General features: G+C 41.3%; 1 protein-coding gene across 3 annotated transcripts in view; it reads right to left on the reverse strand.

Moving 5' to 3' along the window:
- MORC2 (MORC family CW-type zinc finger 2) overlaps positions 1-15,963 on the reverse strand; it is a 116,124-nt gene extending 100,161 nt beyond the window's left edge. For all 3 annotated transcript variants that reach the window (XM_048821068.2, XM_048821067.2, XM_048821069.2), the window contains exons 1-4: positions 15,737-15,963; positions 6,810-6,863; positions 5,700-5,734; positions 4,186-4,254 (exon numbers count right to left, since the gene is read on the reverse strand). In XM_048821068.2, the coding sequence (XP_048677025.2) occupies positions 4,186-4,254; positions 5,700-5,734; positions 6,810-6,863; positions 15,737-15,804 (226 nt within the window). In that variant the 5' untranslated portion in view covers positions 15,805-15,963. The remainder of the gene's footprint in view (positions 1-4,185; positions 4,255-5,699; positions 5,735-6,809; positions 6,864-15,736) is intronic.
- Between the last annotated feature and the right edge of the window lie 244 nt (positions 15,964-16,207).

Raw genomic sequence — 16,207 nt, forward strand, 5'->3', positions numbered from 1 at the left:
TTTTTTTTTTGGTGGGGGGGGGGTGAAACAGCTACCTGTCCCTCTCCTTGGCTCTCCATATTTTCTTGTTGAGAAGAGAAATAGGTGAAGGCTTCACTCTACAGGATCTACTTGCTATCAGCTTAGCCAGGAAATTGAGATTACCCTTCAAATAGAGCAGTGGTTCTCAAACTTTTGTATTGATGATCCCTTTCACACAGCAAGCCTCTGAGTGCGACCCCCCTCCTCTGATAAATATTTAAAAAAAAAAGTGTTTTTAACTTAACACTATTATAAGTGCTGGAGGCGAAGCAGAATTTGGGGGTAGCGGCTGACAGCTCACAACCCCCCACCTTATAACCTCAAACCCCCCTGAGGGGTCATGACCCCCAGTTCGAGAACCTCTGACAGAGGCTACACAAGGACAGGCAACTTTCCCACCCAAACTACGAGGGAATGAGCTTCTTTGTGTAGAAGAGCGCTGTCTGTTAATGTGTGGATCAGCTGTTGTGTTTTGTAATCAGTGTTATGGCTTTCTAAATACTGGTACAGGTCTTGTTAGAAGTTAGCTCCCAGCCATGTAGGCTGCCATCTGTGGTCTCCACTGTCAATACTAGATTGGAGCTCGCCTGCCCTTGCAAGAACCTGTTCTTGGCTGACCAACTCTCAACTAAGATACCACGATGCACCAAGTGATGAACAGTTACAAGGGTGTCCTGAAGGCTCTCTCTTTTAAAGGAGCACAGATCAATAGTTATCTGAGAAAGGACAGACATGTATATACCATTTTTATGTCCAGGCAGGTATCAATACACTGGAAAATTTCTGAACAGACTTAAAGGGAGGTAGCAATATGAGTGGGTTGAGCCCTGCAAATCTCAAGCATTTTCTGTCGGAGGCCCTGATTGGAATATGTAAATATGCCTTCTTCAGAGATTGCAAGGAGAGTGGGTTCTGGGTTTACATATGGAATGTCTACTTAAAACACTACAGTGGCATAGCAGCAGCACCGCAACTGCACCACTGTAGCACTTCACTGTAGACACGACAGCAATGAGAGGGGTTCTCCCGTCACTGTAGTGACTCCACCTCCTTGAGAGGCAGTAATTAGACAGATGGAAGAATTCTTCCATTGGACTAGCATTGTCCACACCAAGGATTAAATCAGCATAGCTATGTCTCAGGGGTGTAGATTTTTCACATCCTTGAGAGACACAGTAATGTCGATAAAAGTTTTCAGTGTAGACTAGCCCTTTGTCTCTGCAGGTATTGCTTCATGTCTTTGAGGTCCACCACCATCCAGATGCCACTAAACATCCAGTGATTAAGAATAAAATTGAGTAGAGCCTCTTTTTGGAAACTCCTTCTATAGCTCAATTTTAAAAAGATAGGTAACAAACCTGTGCATATCTTGACTCTCTTGGATGTTCCTAGCCATAAGGAAAGACTAAACACGGCTCTAAGATAGAGAGTGCCAGTTCTAGAGAGTAATTGGTTCATTCTCTGAGGTTGCTCTGTCAAAGACATTTGCACCCACCGATCCACAAAGAGAAGTCTCTCCTCAAACTGGCTTTGGGCCTCAGACACTGAGCGTCAAAACTAGGTGTTTGACATCTTCTGGAGGAGGGAGCTGGTTTGAAGTCTCCCCTAACCTCTACCTCACCTATCAGGTTTATTTAATCTTTCTTGAGAACTGCCACACTGTCTATGGTACCTGGAAAAGAACAGGCTCTAGAGGAACAGACTGTTCTTTTGGAATGTCCTGTATTCTCTTGTCTGTTTAAAGGGAGGCAAGATTTCTTGGCCCTTTTTTTGATGCATCTGCCACTGCCTTAGCCAAGTGTTCACCAAACATCTGCCAGGTATTACGATGTTGCAAGCTCACTGGATTCAAGAACGGTTTTCCAAGACCAATGCCTTCCCACAATGGCACTTGAAGCCAGAGCTCAAGCTGAGAACAAGAGTACCATAGGGTTCTGTTCTGTTCAATGTGTACATGAAGCTACTAGAAGATACTATGAGTATATCTGGGCTGCAATGCCATAAGTATGGAGAGTTATGAAGGTATTTCTAACATGCTCATCTCTTTTGTAGCAAAGAGCCACATGAACAGCCAGGGAAAGCAAACATTTGTTCCAACACATCATATGTTTCATCCTTCCTTTGTTGAGTTCCATGTTTAAGTGAGATTGTTCTGGTCTGCCTACAGGGCAAACATTGCCAAGCCATTCTAAGACCATATTTTTGGAGGGGAGGCTTGTACAGAGAAGTATTTTACACTGAACACAAGGCTCAGCCTGATTTCTGGTGGTAGGAAAGTCTGGTAGATGACCTTCTACAGGCCCTTGCAAGTTTCATCCTGAAGTCAGTTGGCTGCAACATCTGCCCTGAGTGGGTATCAGAGAGAGATCATCTCTGAGATTGCTAGATCCTAAACCATCACATATAAGAGCCGAGACCTTCAGGAAGATCTGGAATTGGATGGGGATCCAGTGCCGCATGCACAGCAACATGCTCTTTTCAGCAGTTCTGTTCAAGTTTGGTGCTGCATAATGAACGAGGTAGAGCTTCCACATGGCTCCTATGTGGCCTTCATTACTGGCAGAACCCATTGTGGTCATCCAGCCTGGAGGCAATGAAGACACAGATCACTGTGATTAGGTCTGCATCACAAAGAATCACTCTTCTGGCCTGCTGAGGAGTCAGTAAGAGCTGCATATCAACTTAAATGGCAGATGATCTGAAAGAGCAAAGACCTGGTTCCATCCAATTCTTCAAAGCACCTCCCCTCCCCCTTCCTACAAGCATCGCATTTATCCTTCCCAGACCAAGGATGAACCAACACTTTCACTCAAGCACCAAGTCAATTGGCAAAGGACATAATTCATTTCTGATGCACAGCGTTGTCATGAACTGTTACTACTGAAGCCCATATCATCCTCTAATATCTTCTAGTAATTCAATATACATGCTGAAAGATAGACACAGGTCTGAATACTGCAAGATTCCACAGATGAGAGCGCTCAGGGAAGACTAGAAACCAACCACCATAACCCTGTCGGATAGGTCCACAAGAAATGACACTTAGCCAATTCAGTGTGACTCCACCCATCCTGCCAGGTCACCCCGACAAGGCTGTAATACAGAGAGGCAGTGTCAAAAGTTGCTGGTAAGTCTTAAAATATTAAGATGGATGTCTGCCTTCTGTCCAAGACCAAAAGACGAACATGTGTTAACCTTCAGGACACACTGTAAGACCCAAATTGTCTCCCTGGCCCACAGGAAGTTGAGGGAAAGGCTGAGGCTGGCACTTCAGAGGTAGTTATGCTGATAGGTTGCTGCTGTAACTGTGTTCTCACTAAATCAACTGCTGAGTCTGCTATTAACTGTATAGTTTGCCAAGAGTACCCAGAACCTGGGATAGATGCCCTTATGTAGTTAGTACAAACCTCAATTAATCAAATAAATGACTGAGAAACTTTTAAGTTATTGATATATCAGATGCTCCTGGAATCTTTTTTGCCCCACTTTCTTAATAACCTTACTCAAAGAAGGGAAGACAGACAGGGCTTTGATTGGTAAGATCTTCTGCAACCCATGTTAAACTATTGCAAATTTTATGGCAGCCAATACCATTCTGGGATAAGGTATTCATATGCTTCGGATCAGCAGATGATCTAGGTGGGTGTCACTAATCATGAGAGTAAAGGATTCATTTATCTGGTGGCATGGACTTCCCATAGTTCTTAGAGGTGCAGTAGTGATGTGCCTGAGTCAAACTTGTGAAAGAGGGTCTTCAGAATCCATCTGCTTGGTCCTGGAAAAGCTTCCTGAGTTTAGCCAGACTTTTCTGCAAAGCAGGCAGAGAACTCCTCAGCAGGACATATTTGGGTCCAAGACAGACTGAAGGAAGTCTGGTTTAATTATTCTCATCACCGTTTCGCTGATTCCATGGCAGAGGCAAAGGTGGCTCTTAGTCTCCCTTGCAGATGTGACATGGATTTGTATAGACTCCGTGTGACAATCAGTTTCAATTTCTGTCTTGTGCCACTGCTGATTTAATTGTCTGACCTAAGTTTTTATACCACATGCATCACTCATTGCGCCCACCAAAACCATAGGGATGTGACACTGGCAGAATACTTGTAATACTTAAAGTTATTTTTCCTCAGCCTGACACTGCAAATACAACTTCCTGTCACTTACTTGAATCCATTCCTGCTCCATCATCCAAAAAACATAGCATGAAGCCACCTCTCAGGTCCTCTCGTCTTTCTACAACAAGAGAAGAATTAACAGAACCATTACACTCAAATAGGAAGGGGAATTAAAAATTATTTGAAAGCGTCCAAACAGTTTTCATGACTGTAGTACAGCAAGCAGGACTCAAACTTCAAGCTGACTTTTGTGTGGTACAACTACAAAATGGTTAGTCACCATCAATAACATCTCTTAGTAGAGAAAAACAGGAGCAGATGACATTGTGGGTGTTTTTATTACAGAAAAATTATTACTCTCTTTCATCAGGAAAGAAAGGTAGTCTAAGCTCACATGCTAAATCAAGGCAAGTAGAGGAAGCTTACATCTTAAATTTCTGAGAAGTAAATAATCAAGCTGTGTATAATTGTGGTCACCTATGTTCCAAAATGAGAAACTGAAACAGGTGCAAAGAAGAGCTACTAGGATGATCAGGGGAATGAAGGGCCCAGAGCTTGGATTGTTTAGTAAAGCTAACAGAAGGCTGCAGGGGGTTTTCTGCTCTCTGTAAATACATTAGGGGGATAAATACCAGGAAGGGTGAATAGCTACTTAAGCTAAATGACAACGTAGGCAGAAGAACAAATGGATATAAACTGGCCATGAACAAATCCAGGCTGGAAATTAGAAGTAGGTATCTAACCATCAGAGGGATGAGGTTCTGGAACAGTCTCCAAACAGAAATTGTGGGGGCAAACAACATTAAGAGATGAGACCTTGAAATGAGCTGGAAATGAGACCTTGGGAGAGGCCCTGGGCTCAAAGGTGACACTGCGCATTCTCTCAGGTGCTTGACTGGCTGGTTCTTGCCCACATGCTCAGGGTCTAACTGATCACCATATGTGGGGTCAGGAGGGAATTCTACCCTACGTCAGAGCTGGCAGTGAGCTTGGAGGTTATTCACTTTCCTCTGCAGCATGTGGGTGCAGGTCACTTGCCAGGATTATCTGGGTTTATCTCAAGGAATCATTTCCCTGCCAGTGCAGAGGGCTCTGGCACTGGTACATCTTGGTCCCTCCTATTCTCTGCCTATATCACATAATACTCTGGTCTCCTGTGGGTTGTAATACTTTGGTCTCATTTCAGTTGTTGGGTTAGTGGGCGGGTGCTGGGTGGTCTTGGTACCCAGTGCTACATGAGGTCAGACTGGATGATCTATTGGTCCCTTCTGGCCTTAAATTCTATAAGATTCCCTTACTCTGGTACAGGATTCTAGTAGATGCATTGTCTTTAGATGGGTCTTGAATTGAAAGGCTCCCCTCACCACCCTCCTACAGCTCTCCTTCTGAATGATTTTTTTATATTAGAAATGTAATAGATTTGAGGGCATTACTAATGGGACACTTGACCTTAGGGAGTGCATCCAGTACCATTTTATCTACTTGTAAATCCGTAATTTGATGGGTGTATTTTGCAGTCCTCCTGACATTGCTGGCATCGAAGGAAAGACAAGTCTGACTTACCTATATAAATATCTATTCTCGTGGCATCAGCATCTCTACAAAGTAACAAAAACACAATCAGCGTCCAAAGAGCGAATGAAGGTGAAACACTCTAGGAGCCCGAGAGGATTCTGCATGTATGAGTGGGAATTTCAACAGGAGCGATCATTATGGATCAAAAACTGTGTAATTCTCTAAGTATGCAGTGTTGTTGTAGCCGCATCAGTCCCAAGACATTAGAGAGAAAAAGCAAGTTAGGTAGTATCTTTTATTGGACCAAATTCTGTTGGTGAGAGACGAGCTTACACAAAGCTTTTCTTCAAGAGCTGTGTGTAAGCTCGAAAGCTTGTCTCTCAACAAAAATTGATCCAATAAAAGATATTACCTCACACACCATGTCTCTCTAAGGCTAAGCATCAGCACCCCTAAAAGAAATCGAAGAGACTTTGGTGTACCATTGCATTTTTGGCCTTCCCTTGTTCAGATCCAAACTCCACCACAAGACACTGATGCTGCATACTAATTAAACCTGGTTACAATGCAAATACCTATTCTGTAACAGACACTCATTTCATGAGAGAAACAAGTACATGAAGAAAAAAAATATCTTTGTATATCATAATGGAATAAGCCTGCAACTTCAAGATTCTTTCAGCTTTTGAAAGACATCACTTACCTTCTACTCAAGCAAGAGTTCTTCAGAGTCTGTGCTCCCCTTCATGTCTGGAACCCCCCTCCCTATCCCAATGCACCAGATGCCCTTCCTATTCTTCAAACTGCCATAAAATTCACTTTTACAAAGCACAAGAATGCAAAACCACATCAAAAGGCTAAGGAAAAAAAGGATGTAAAATTGATCCTTCTTGGTCTCCCAACACACTTCGTGTTTTCTAGCTGTTTACACTATCAGTTTTTCAAGATGGGACCCTGTCCTCCTCTTGGGCAGGGCCTGTATCTTATGTAGGACACAGGTGCACCATCACCATTCAGCTATAAGCTTCTGCATTACATCTTTCTTCTTAAGATCTACTGGTAGTGAAGGTCACTCAGCTGCTTACCCTAAATATGTAGGCTAGATAAACCACAGCAACTTAATTAGCTCCCAATACAAACACAATCTCAAATACATACCTGGCATTATCTACAAGCTCAGCAAGGGCACCAAACAAGAACTCATGAGTGGTTCTGAAATGTCAAACACTGAGAGTCAGGAAGGTTACTGCAATATTGAAGGAGACTATATCTCTCAATTTAATATGTATGTCAAACTAATTTTTATCAAGTTTCTAACTAATTTGTAACATACTTCCTCGCCAATCAATGTAGCACAACTAGAAATTAGTGGTGCACTATTCATAGAATCATAGAAGATTAGGGTTGGAAGAGACCTCAGGAGGTCATCTAGTACTGTCAAAAACAGGGGACAAATAAAACAGCTACTGATTAAATAATATCAAGTTTAGATTTTCTTGATTCAAACTGTGATCTTTGTGTAGTGGCATTAAGAGTATTAGCTAAGGGGAAAATTATATTCCAGTTCCCCTTATTACGAGGTGTCAAAACAGTGAATCACTGACTGGCACTCTTCTAGCAAGAAGTAATCAATACATGTGAATCCTTGATTACTTACTATACTGACTGGTTCTTTTAAATTAACTAATTAAATCATTTTAACTAATAAAAGATGCCCTGGCAATGACTACACTGCACAGGATTGGAGGTTTCTTTTCCTTAAAAGCATCTCTTCAAATTCCAAGATTTAAATTTCTGATAAATATGAACTTGGTATGCATTCATATGCTTACTACTGTTGCACAAATCAGGTGATATTTGCCAGAGAAATCAGTAGCTGCAGCTGTTGCTAATCCAGAAAAAGATGCTCATGAGCCAGCATGGTATGTTTAATCGTATGATCTTAGGAATTCAATGTCAAAATTTCTCTGACTGAATCCCAGTTCACTATAATCCTGAAGAATATTTGAGTCCAAAGTTCTTAATTGTCATAATTCATAATAGGTGACCAATCCAAAATTGTAACATTCCACGTGGTTGCTCTGCGGTACTCTTTTCCAGCAAAACCTTTTACTGGCTCTTGTTCCGTTTTCTTTAAAACCTTCGTTTCTTTTTTTGTCAAAGACCAATAGATGTAAAATTTCTGCTGTACATCCAACATGGTGTTGCATCTTCAAAAGCTAATCGGTTTTCAAATGCAGACTAGCTATGACCCTGTGATAACTTCAGCTAAACTATGGGAAATGCAGAAACTGGATGAATGGTGTTCCTTCCCAGGTTAAATTAAATGACCAGTATAGATTGGGCCACATCTAGAGCTAAAAATGCATGTTTATTGACTCTGAACTTTACAAGAACATTAAGTAGGGCTGTCAAGTGATTAAATTATATTCGATTATTGTTTAACAGTGTGATTAATTGTGATTAATTTTTTTAAATATTTTGGATGCTTTCTACATTTTCAAATATCTTGATTTCAGTTATAACAGAATACAAAGTGTACAGTGCTCACTTTATATTTATTTTTTATTACAAATATTTGCACTGTAAAAAAGAAATAGTATTTTTAAATTCACCTCATACAAGTACTGTAGTGCAATCTCTATCATGAAAGTCGAATTTACAAATGTAGAATTATGTACAAAAATAACTGCACTCAAAACAATGTAAAACTTCAGAGCCTACAAGTCCACTCAGTCCTATTTCCTTGTTCAGCCAAACGCTCAGAAAAGTTTGTTTACATTTGCAAGAGATAATGCTGCCCGCTTCTTGTTCACGTCACCTGAAAGTGAGAACAGATGTTCACATGGCACTCTTAGTAGCCAGCTTCGCAAGATATTTACATGACAAGTGCTCTAAAGATTCATATATCCCTTCATGCTTCAACCACCATTCCAGAGGACATGCGTCCATGCGGACAACAGGTTCTCCTCGATAACAATCCAAAGCAGTGTGGAGCAACACAAGTTCATTTTCATCATCTGAGTCAGATGCCACCAACAGAAGGTTGATTTTCTTTTTTGGTGGTTCGGGTTCTGTAGTTTCTGCATATCGGAGTGTTGCTCTTTTAAACTTCTGAAAGCATGCTCCACACTTCATCCCTCTCAGAGTTTGGAAGGCACCTCAGATTCTTAAACCTTGGATCAAGAGCGGTAGCTATCTTTAGAAATCTCACATTGGTACCTTCTTTGCATTTTGTCAAATCTGGAGCGAAAGCAGTCTTAAATTGAACATGTGCTGACTCATCATCCGAGACTACTAAAATATGAAACATATGGCAGAATGTGGGTAAAATAGAGCCAGAGACATACAATTCTCCACCAACAAGTTCAGTCACAAGTTTAATTAACATTTTTTTTCAAGGAGTGTCATCAGCATGGAAGCATGTCCTCTGGAATAGTGGCCAAAGCATGAAGGGGCATATGAATGTTTAGCATATCTGGGATACAGATACCTTGCACTGCCAGCTACAAAAGTCCCATGCAAATGCCTGTTCTCACTTTCTGGTGACACTGTAAATAATAAGTGGGCAGCATTGTGTGTCTTAGTGATTGACTGAACAAGAAGTAGAACTGAGTGGACTTACAGGCTCTAGAGTTTTGCGTTGTTGTTTTGTTTTTGAGTGCAGCTATGTAACAAAAAAAGTGACATTTGTAAGTTGCACTTTTACGATAAACATATTGCACTACAGTACTTGTATGAGGTGAATTAAAAAATACTATTTGTTTATTTTTACAGTGCAAATATTTGTAATAAAAAAAATACAAAGTGAGTACGTGTTGTAATTGAAATCAACATATTTGAAAAAGTAGAAAAACATCCCAAAATATTTAATACATTTCAATTGGTATTCTATTGTTCAACAGTGCACTTAATCGCAATTAATTTTTTAATCACGATTTTTTTCAGTTAATCACATGAGTCAACTGCGATTAAAACGACAGCCCTAATACTAACACCTAATTATAAAGGTACTTTGTCCAAATGAGCCTGTCAGATATATAACTATGATTAAACTTTCATATCCACTACAAAAATCATTAGAACGGACCTATCATCTGAACTCTGATTAAAATAAAAGTAGTAGTATTCAGGCTGCACCCATAGGTTCAGAAGGATGGGATGTTTCTGGTAAAGTGATCAGCAATGAAGAAGTTGACATTAGCTTTCAGGAATCACTACATTTATACGAATGCAGCCCTTCACATCTTTCAGACACTGTTTCAGTTCACCTGCAGGCTAAGGATGAGAGAGCCCTGTATCAGTTTACATTTCGAAGGTTCTCTTCATAACCAGAAGAGCTAGAAACTTTATTTTCTTTTAGAATGAAAGCTTAAAATTTGCACAGAACACAGGAATACCAGTACCACAATCGCTAAATCCACAGAAAGTGTGGAAATTCCCTCATGCACAGATTTCTAGTACTCCAATCAGTTTAAAGACAATTACAAAAACCCACAAACACAGTCCCACTGAAAATATATCTGGAGAATGTTCCACAGAGTGGATAGTCGCAAGCAAAATGGATGAGTCAGAATTAATACACGTTATACTTCTGTACCTTTGACACTACATCCCAAAACACTTCAAACTAAAACTTAGTGAATCAAATATTTAAGAATATGCTTTGCTGTGTTATTAAAAAAGATAAATATGGATTTAGAAACAAAACGATCACAGGAATGAAAGGGCTGAAAAAACAGATCCATCACACCATAATCTAAGGAGCGACAAAATGATTAACCCTTTTCTAAATAACTTTTTCCCACTGCACTCATCACAGTGGTATCTGAATGCCTATCAACAATATAGTCCCCTCATATCAACTGAGGCAAAGAGACGAAACCTCGCTAAAACTGAGGTGAAATGAAATCCAAAAATATTTATCCCTAGGTAGGGCATATTAACATGTATGTTTCTTTGGAGTATGTATAAAAAAGTTTACTCTCAGAAATGGCATCTTCTCAAAATGATCTTAAAGATCAGAGTCGAATGTTAACTCAAAAACCAAGCCAAGAAGCTGATCTGCATTGTTAATAAGTATCTTCATTCATAGCAACAACACACCTACTTCCTCCATGTCAAAACTACCTGACAAATAAGTACTTAACTTCCATCTATCCTATGCAAGGCCTGACAGTGTAATGGTTCTCTCACAAGATGCTTTCTTGTTGTACAGAAAAAAGCCCATGAGCTGTTTCGGTTGTAAACATGTCAAAAAACATGAATCAAATCTAACTAATGCAGTAATATCTGCCCAAGTTTGCAATAAGAGTCTGAAACAATAGCTCTGAAAGGTGTAAACTCTCCCTTTCATTTCAGTGTATATATTTACTCAGATGTCTCTACTTTAAGTGTCTTCATTATTTGCTATTTCACTGCTCAGTCAAATCACGTAAGAAGAGGAAATATATTGTGAAGATCTACAAAATCTACTCTGAGGCATAGTTCATTTTGACAGCACGAATAGGTGGGCTTGGGAAAGTACTATTACTACAACCTCCCACTCAAAAATGAGCACCACCAAGAGGGAGCCAAGCCCTAAGGAACACAACAATGCCATGGGTGTGATGTATTCAGACCACACTGAACGGAAGCCAAATTCAAGCAACCCGGAAAGCAGGTGTGATTATATTCTAAACATCTGCACAGTCTATTGAGAGCAACATCTGAAGTGAACAGGACTTATTTTGTGAGTGGAGCTTGGAAGGGTAGCCTATCCTACCCAACAACCAATCTGATTCCTGATCCTACAGGTATGTAAAAGCAATGGGCACCTAATTAATACCACAGAATCATGATAAGTCATCTTCTCTGTAGCAAAGGAGGTCCCAGCAATGCACCAAATTCTACTTTGGAAGTTTGGCATCCTGTTAGCAAACAGAGCTGTCTTCTCTTGTTATTACTGTAACAAAACCTTCATCCATTGGCTTATTGTATCCTTCACTTCTAGGCAGAAAATATTTTTAACACGTAAAGAAGCTGCTTTTTTTTTTTTAATTTCTCAAATCTACTGAGCAGCTATCGGAGAAAAAAAATAAAACTTCTGTTCCACTTAAATATACATCTGTCATTCTAACTGTGTCTAACAGGTCAGTTCTAGTTAAAGGGCCAGCTTTCGTTTTAACTTGGCCACAAATATTAACTCTTGACCGCATGCTGTCATTAGAAGATTTATTTCCAAAGATAAATTTAGTGGTACAAATTTTAACAAATTGTAATGCATAGTTGGTTGAAGCAAACACATTCAAGCATACAGAGAGACAAGTTAGCCAGATCCATGTGCATTTTTGTGTTCATCTCTTTTTAAAAAGTTTTCAAGCATTTTAAAATATAATTTTGTACCAGGTTACTCAATAGCTTTTAATAGTTTAACTTTTTCTCAAAAAGGAAAAAAGACCAGCTAATTTTAAAGCATCTGTTGTATTAGGGATCCATAATTAAGTGTTAATAATAACCATACTTTAACCTTACATTGAGCTTTTCATGAAAGGATCACAAAGGTCTTTTACATGCCTTAATACAACTCTTAGGTTGTCTATACTAGGAAAATGAGTTATATTTAAATGCTTTAATTAGCAAGCTGTCAAACACACCAGATAATGTCTAAAAACAAGTTCGTTCGTTAGCCATGACCCCTAAGGTTGATCTTTAGTGTCATGACTAATGGCGACCAGCTAACCCTTTTAAAAAACATGAATCTACCTGAACTGGTAAATAGTGTTTAGCAACGTGCTAACTAAAACATACTAGTTCATGCCGGGTTGAGGTTTTTTTTAAAACCACAACTCACTTTCCCAGTAGACAAAACCTAAGAAGTAAACAGCTATAATCAGGAACTATGTATTTTTCAGTTCCGCAGCCAGAGATTGTGCTTCAAAACGTAATCTGTCATTTAAAAAGTTTCTAGCTCTCATGACTGTGAAAACAGCCATGAAAACATGACAGTGTCTTCCTTAATCTGCAATTGCCTGAGACTATGGTTCTGAAAGATGAATACTTCACTCATCTCAGAGTTAATTCTGAAACAGATTAAAATTTAAAATGTCACTTCTTAATTTTACTATTGATCATTTGAAGAGAAACAACCAACTAAGGTACTTATTCCACAATCTCAAAATGCTTCTCATCACTTGTTGGATGTCAAAAGCCCTAGTTGTGCCTCACCTATTTTCCAAAACCTCCATCTTCCCTCCAAACAACTTCTATCGTGCAATTATGCGATGCAAAATCCATGAAGAACTGAAACTGTGATGACAACATAAAATTACTTTAATATAAAAATAAACATGCATCACTATAATGACTGTACTAGTTAATCTCATTTATTAGAAATCTACATTTTGTAGCTGAAATGCAGATGCTGCAGACTTTCCAATCTGCCATACTGGAGCACTGCAGAATCTTGGGACCTCAAAGCACAATTTAGATCCAGTTTGCCATGGAGTAGGATATTTAAGACTTGAGCCATAGAGGTAGAGCGACTTGACATCATGGTCACTTGGTCAGTCAATGACAGCACCAGGAACTGAACTCAGGAGTCTCAACTCCCGGTCTTCATACACCAACCAGAAGACCTAACACAACATTTAAAGTAACTGTACCAGTTATAGGGCAAAGCAATGACTGGAACCACAGCACCATTGTCCCTCAAATGACATAGTGGCACTATCTTCTCCTGTGCCCAAGAGGTATAACTGCTATTTTTTTCAATCCATGGGTTGGAAATAATTACCGTTTGCCAAGAGCAATCATTATAGAGACTCAAAACTTTGCCAAGTAATCCATCTCTCTTCTATATCTAGTACTATTAATAAAAAACTTCACAATTTAATTTAGAACTAAACTTAAGGTAAAAGTCAGTCAAGGTTCTGTGCTCTGGCTCTATCCGTAGACGTCTAAAGGAGCCAGATGATGCCATAGCATACCATTGAGGCTCCCTCACCTTTTTTCAAATACTGAGGCAAAATGGGAGTAACAGATGAGACAAACCATCAAAACCTACGTTTGCACTATATTTCTCCTATTAACACAAGCAGACATAGCCAATTCTTCTACTTGTTCCCCCTTCTACAAAGCAGCCATAAAGACAAAGAGGTATGGTTCCTCCAATGGCCAACTGACCAAAATGCAGAGAATCCATCACTAGTTTGTATTGTTATGCCCAAACATATTACTGTAAGGATAACAAAACCTCGTGCTTTATGGAATTCCCTCCCTCCTAGACAGCATTACACAGCTGATTACTTGCAATCTGCAGATTTCTGACAGGTGTCAATATACCAAATCTGATTTTCCTAAAATACCAATGTCACTTTGACTCCAGGAGCAACACTGCGTATGTTCTAGACAAGTGGTTCTCAAAGCCGGTCCACTGCTTGTTCAGGGAAAGCCCCTGGTGGGCCGGACTGGTTTGTTTACCTGCCACATTAGTAGGTTCGGCTGATCGCAGCTCCCACTTGCTGCTGTTTGCTGCTCCAGGCCAATGGGGGCTGCAGGAACGGCGGCCAGCACGTCCCTTGGCCCCCATCCCGTGGCCCGTGCCAGTGGGAGCCGCGATTAGCCGAACCTGCAGATGCGGCAAGTAAACAAACCGGTCCAGCCCGCCAACAGCTTTCCCTGAACAAGTGGCAGACCGGCTTTGAGAACCAGTTCTAGACCAGTGGTTCTCAACATGCAGCCCGCGGGCCACTTGTGGCCCAATCAGCACAGAGCTGCGACCCATGTGACATCCTCAGGGCCACTGAGGTAGTATTTGGTTGCAGCACACAATGGTAAACAGGTTGAGAACCACTGTTCTGACACTTAGATGAAAATAGCCAAACTCAAAATAGCTGAATCAGCTCTATCAGAACATTTTCCTTTTTGTGGACTTCCAATACACTGTACCAAAACACAACAATCTCTGAAAGCCAATTGGGGGCAGAAAGGAAACTTAGCATATTCAAAAATACAACTGAATAAAACATGCAAGTGTTAACCAAACAAAACGTTCTAAAGGAAAAACTGCCATTATCAAGAAAGAGGCAACAAGAGAATGACTTCTCATACTCAAATTACTCTACACAAAAGCACATTCTATAAACTCTAGGAAGTCCACTTTTTTCCAATCTCTCTCCACGTATTACACTTTCCAACAGCTATCCTACAATATCAGATATTTAGGTAAAGTGCTTATATTTTTCTAAAACAATGCACACATGAGCAGATACACAAAAAGAGTCCCTTTGTTAATAAATGCTCCAGTGAGAGTATGCATATTGTATTTAAAGCAGGGGCCTAGGTGTTAAGGCTCTTGGATTCTATTCCCAGTTTTGCTACTGACGTATGATCTCAGACATGTCATGTCATCTCTCGGTCTGCTCATCTTTACAATGGGTATAATACCTACCTACCTCTTAGAGGTGTTGTAATACTTAATATTGGTAAGTGCTTTGTGATCCTTGAGTGAAAGGCACAATGCATGTGCAAAAATTATTGCACGTCTTCCTTACCCTGTGATCTACAGATCCTTCAGGGAAAAGACAAATATCAGTTTCCTCAGCAGACAAGTTATTTTTGGGAGAAAACCAAACACAAAGAACATCCTTCTTGCAAACTGCCTTCAACTGTTTGGTTTCCTTTCCTGAAGACACCTTTAAAGGATTCTGCCTTTCTGTTGCTGTTAAGATTCTTTGATCAAGAAGAGTAACCGGCAGCAGCATAAATATTTCATTCCTTAAGATCCATCGTCGAGTTCCATCTGGTTTTGATATAAATGGCTCCAGCTGACTTGAATTATACTGAAGATACAAATCATGCTTATGTAGCTGAAGCCTGTGTTCAAACACTGTAGAGTAGCCTGGAGACAGGAAGACTCTGGGGACCCTTTCTGGATTAGCAAGGCAATTTGGCATCGGTTCTTTGTAAAATGAGTGTCCAAAGTTCAAGACTGGCCGCGAGTGGCTGTGGGTGGGCCGCCACAGGGCAACCGAGAGGCGAAAAGAAACCTCCAGGCCCAAGCTGGTCAATGGTAGGAAGGGCTCTGCACTCGCCAGGATACTCACGAGTTGGTATGCAGGTACTCGAAGGTCAGCTGGGCCCGGTTCAGGCTGCTATAATTGGTAAAAGCCATGGCTGGCCCGGGCTGCCCGACAGCCCCTGCCCCAGATCCCCACCTCAGGCGGGCGCAGCGCCCAGCGGGCTCTTCCGGGCCCCCAACCCGCTGGCACGGCCTCCCAGCCAGGGCCGAGCTGCGGGGCTTCCCTGCGCCGGCCGCCGCGGCGAGGCCCCACTCCCCGATCAACGCACCTCGGCGGGAACCTCGAGGCCTCCGCGCCCGCCCCTCCCCCGCCGCCCGTCACGGCCCGTCGCAGGGGGCGCCACCTGCCCCGGGCGGAGCCGCCATGCGGGGAGGGTCCGCCCACGCCAACGCCGCTGCGGACCCCGAGCCCGCGCCTCGCCGCCGCTTGGGGCCAACGCCCCGGCAGGCCCCCCCTGCGCCCCGCCGCCGCGTAGGAGCCCCGCTCCCGCTCCCG

This window comes from Caretta caretta, chromosome 15 (genome assembly GCF_965140235.1).
Source record: "Caretta caretta isolate rCarCar2 chromosome 15, rCarCar1.hap1, whole genome shotgun sequence".
Classification (NCBI taxonomy): domain Eukaryota; kingdom Metazoa; phylum Chordata; order Testudines; family Cheloniidae; genus Caretta; species Caretta caretta.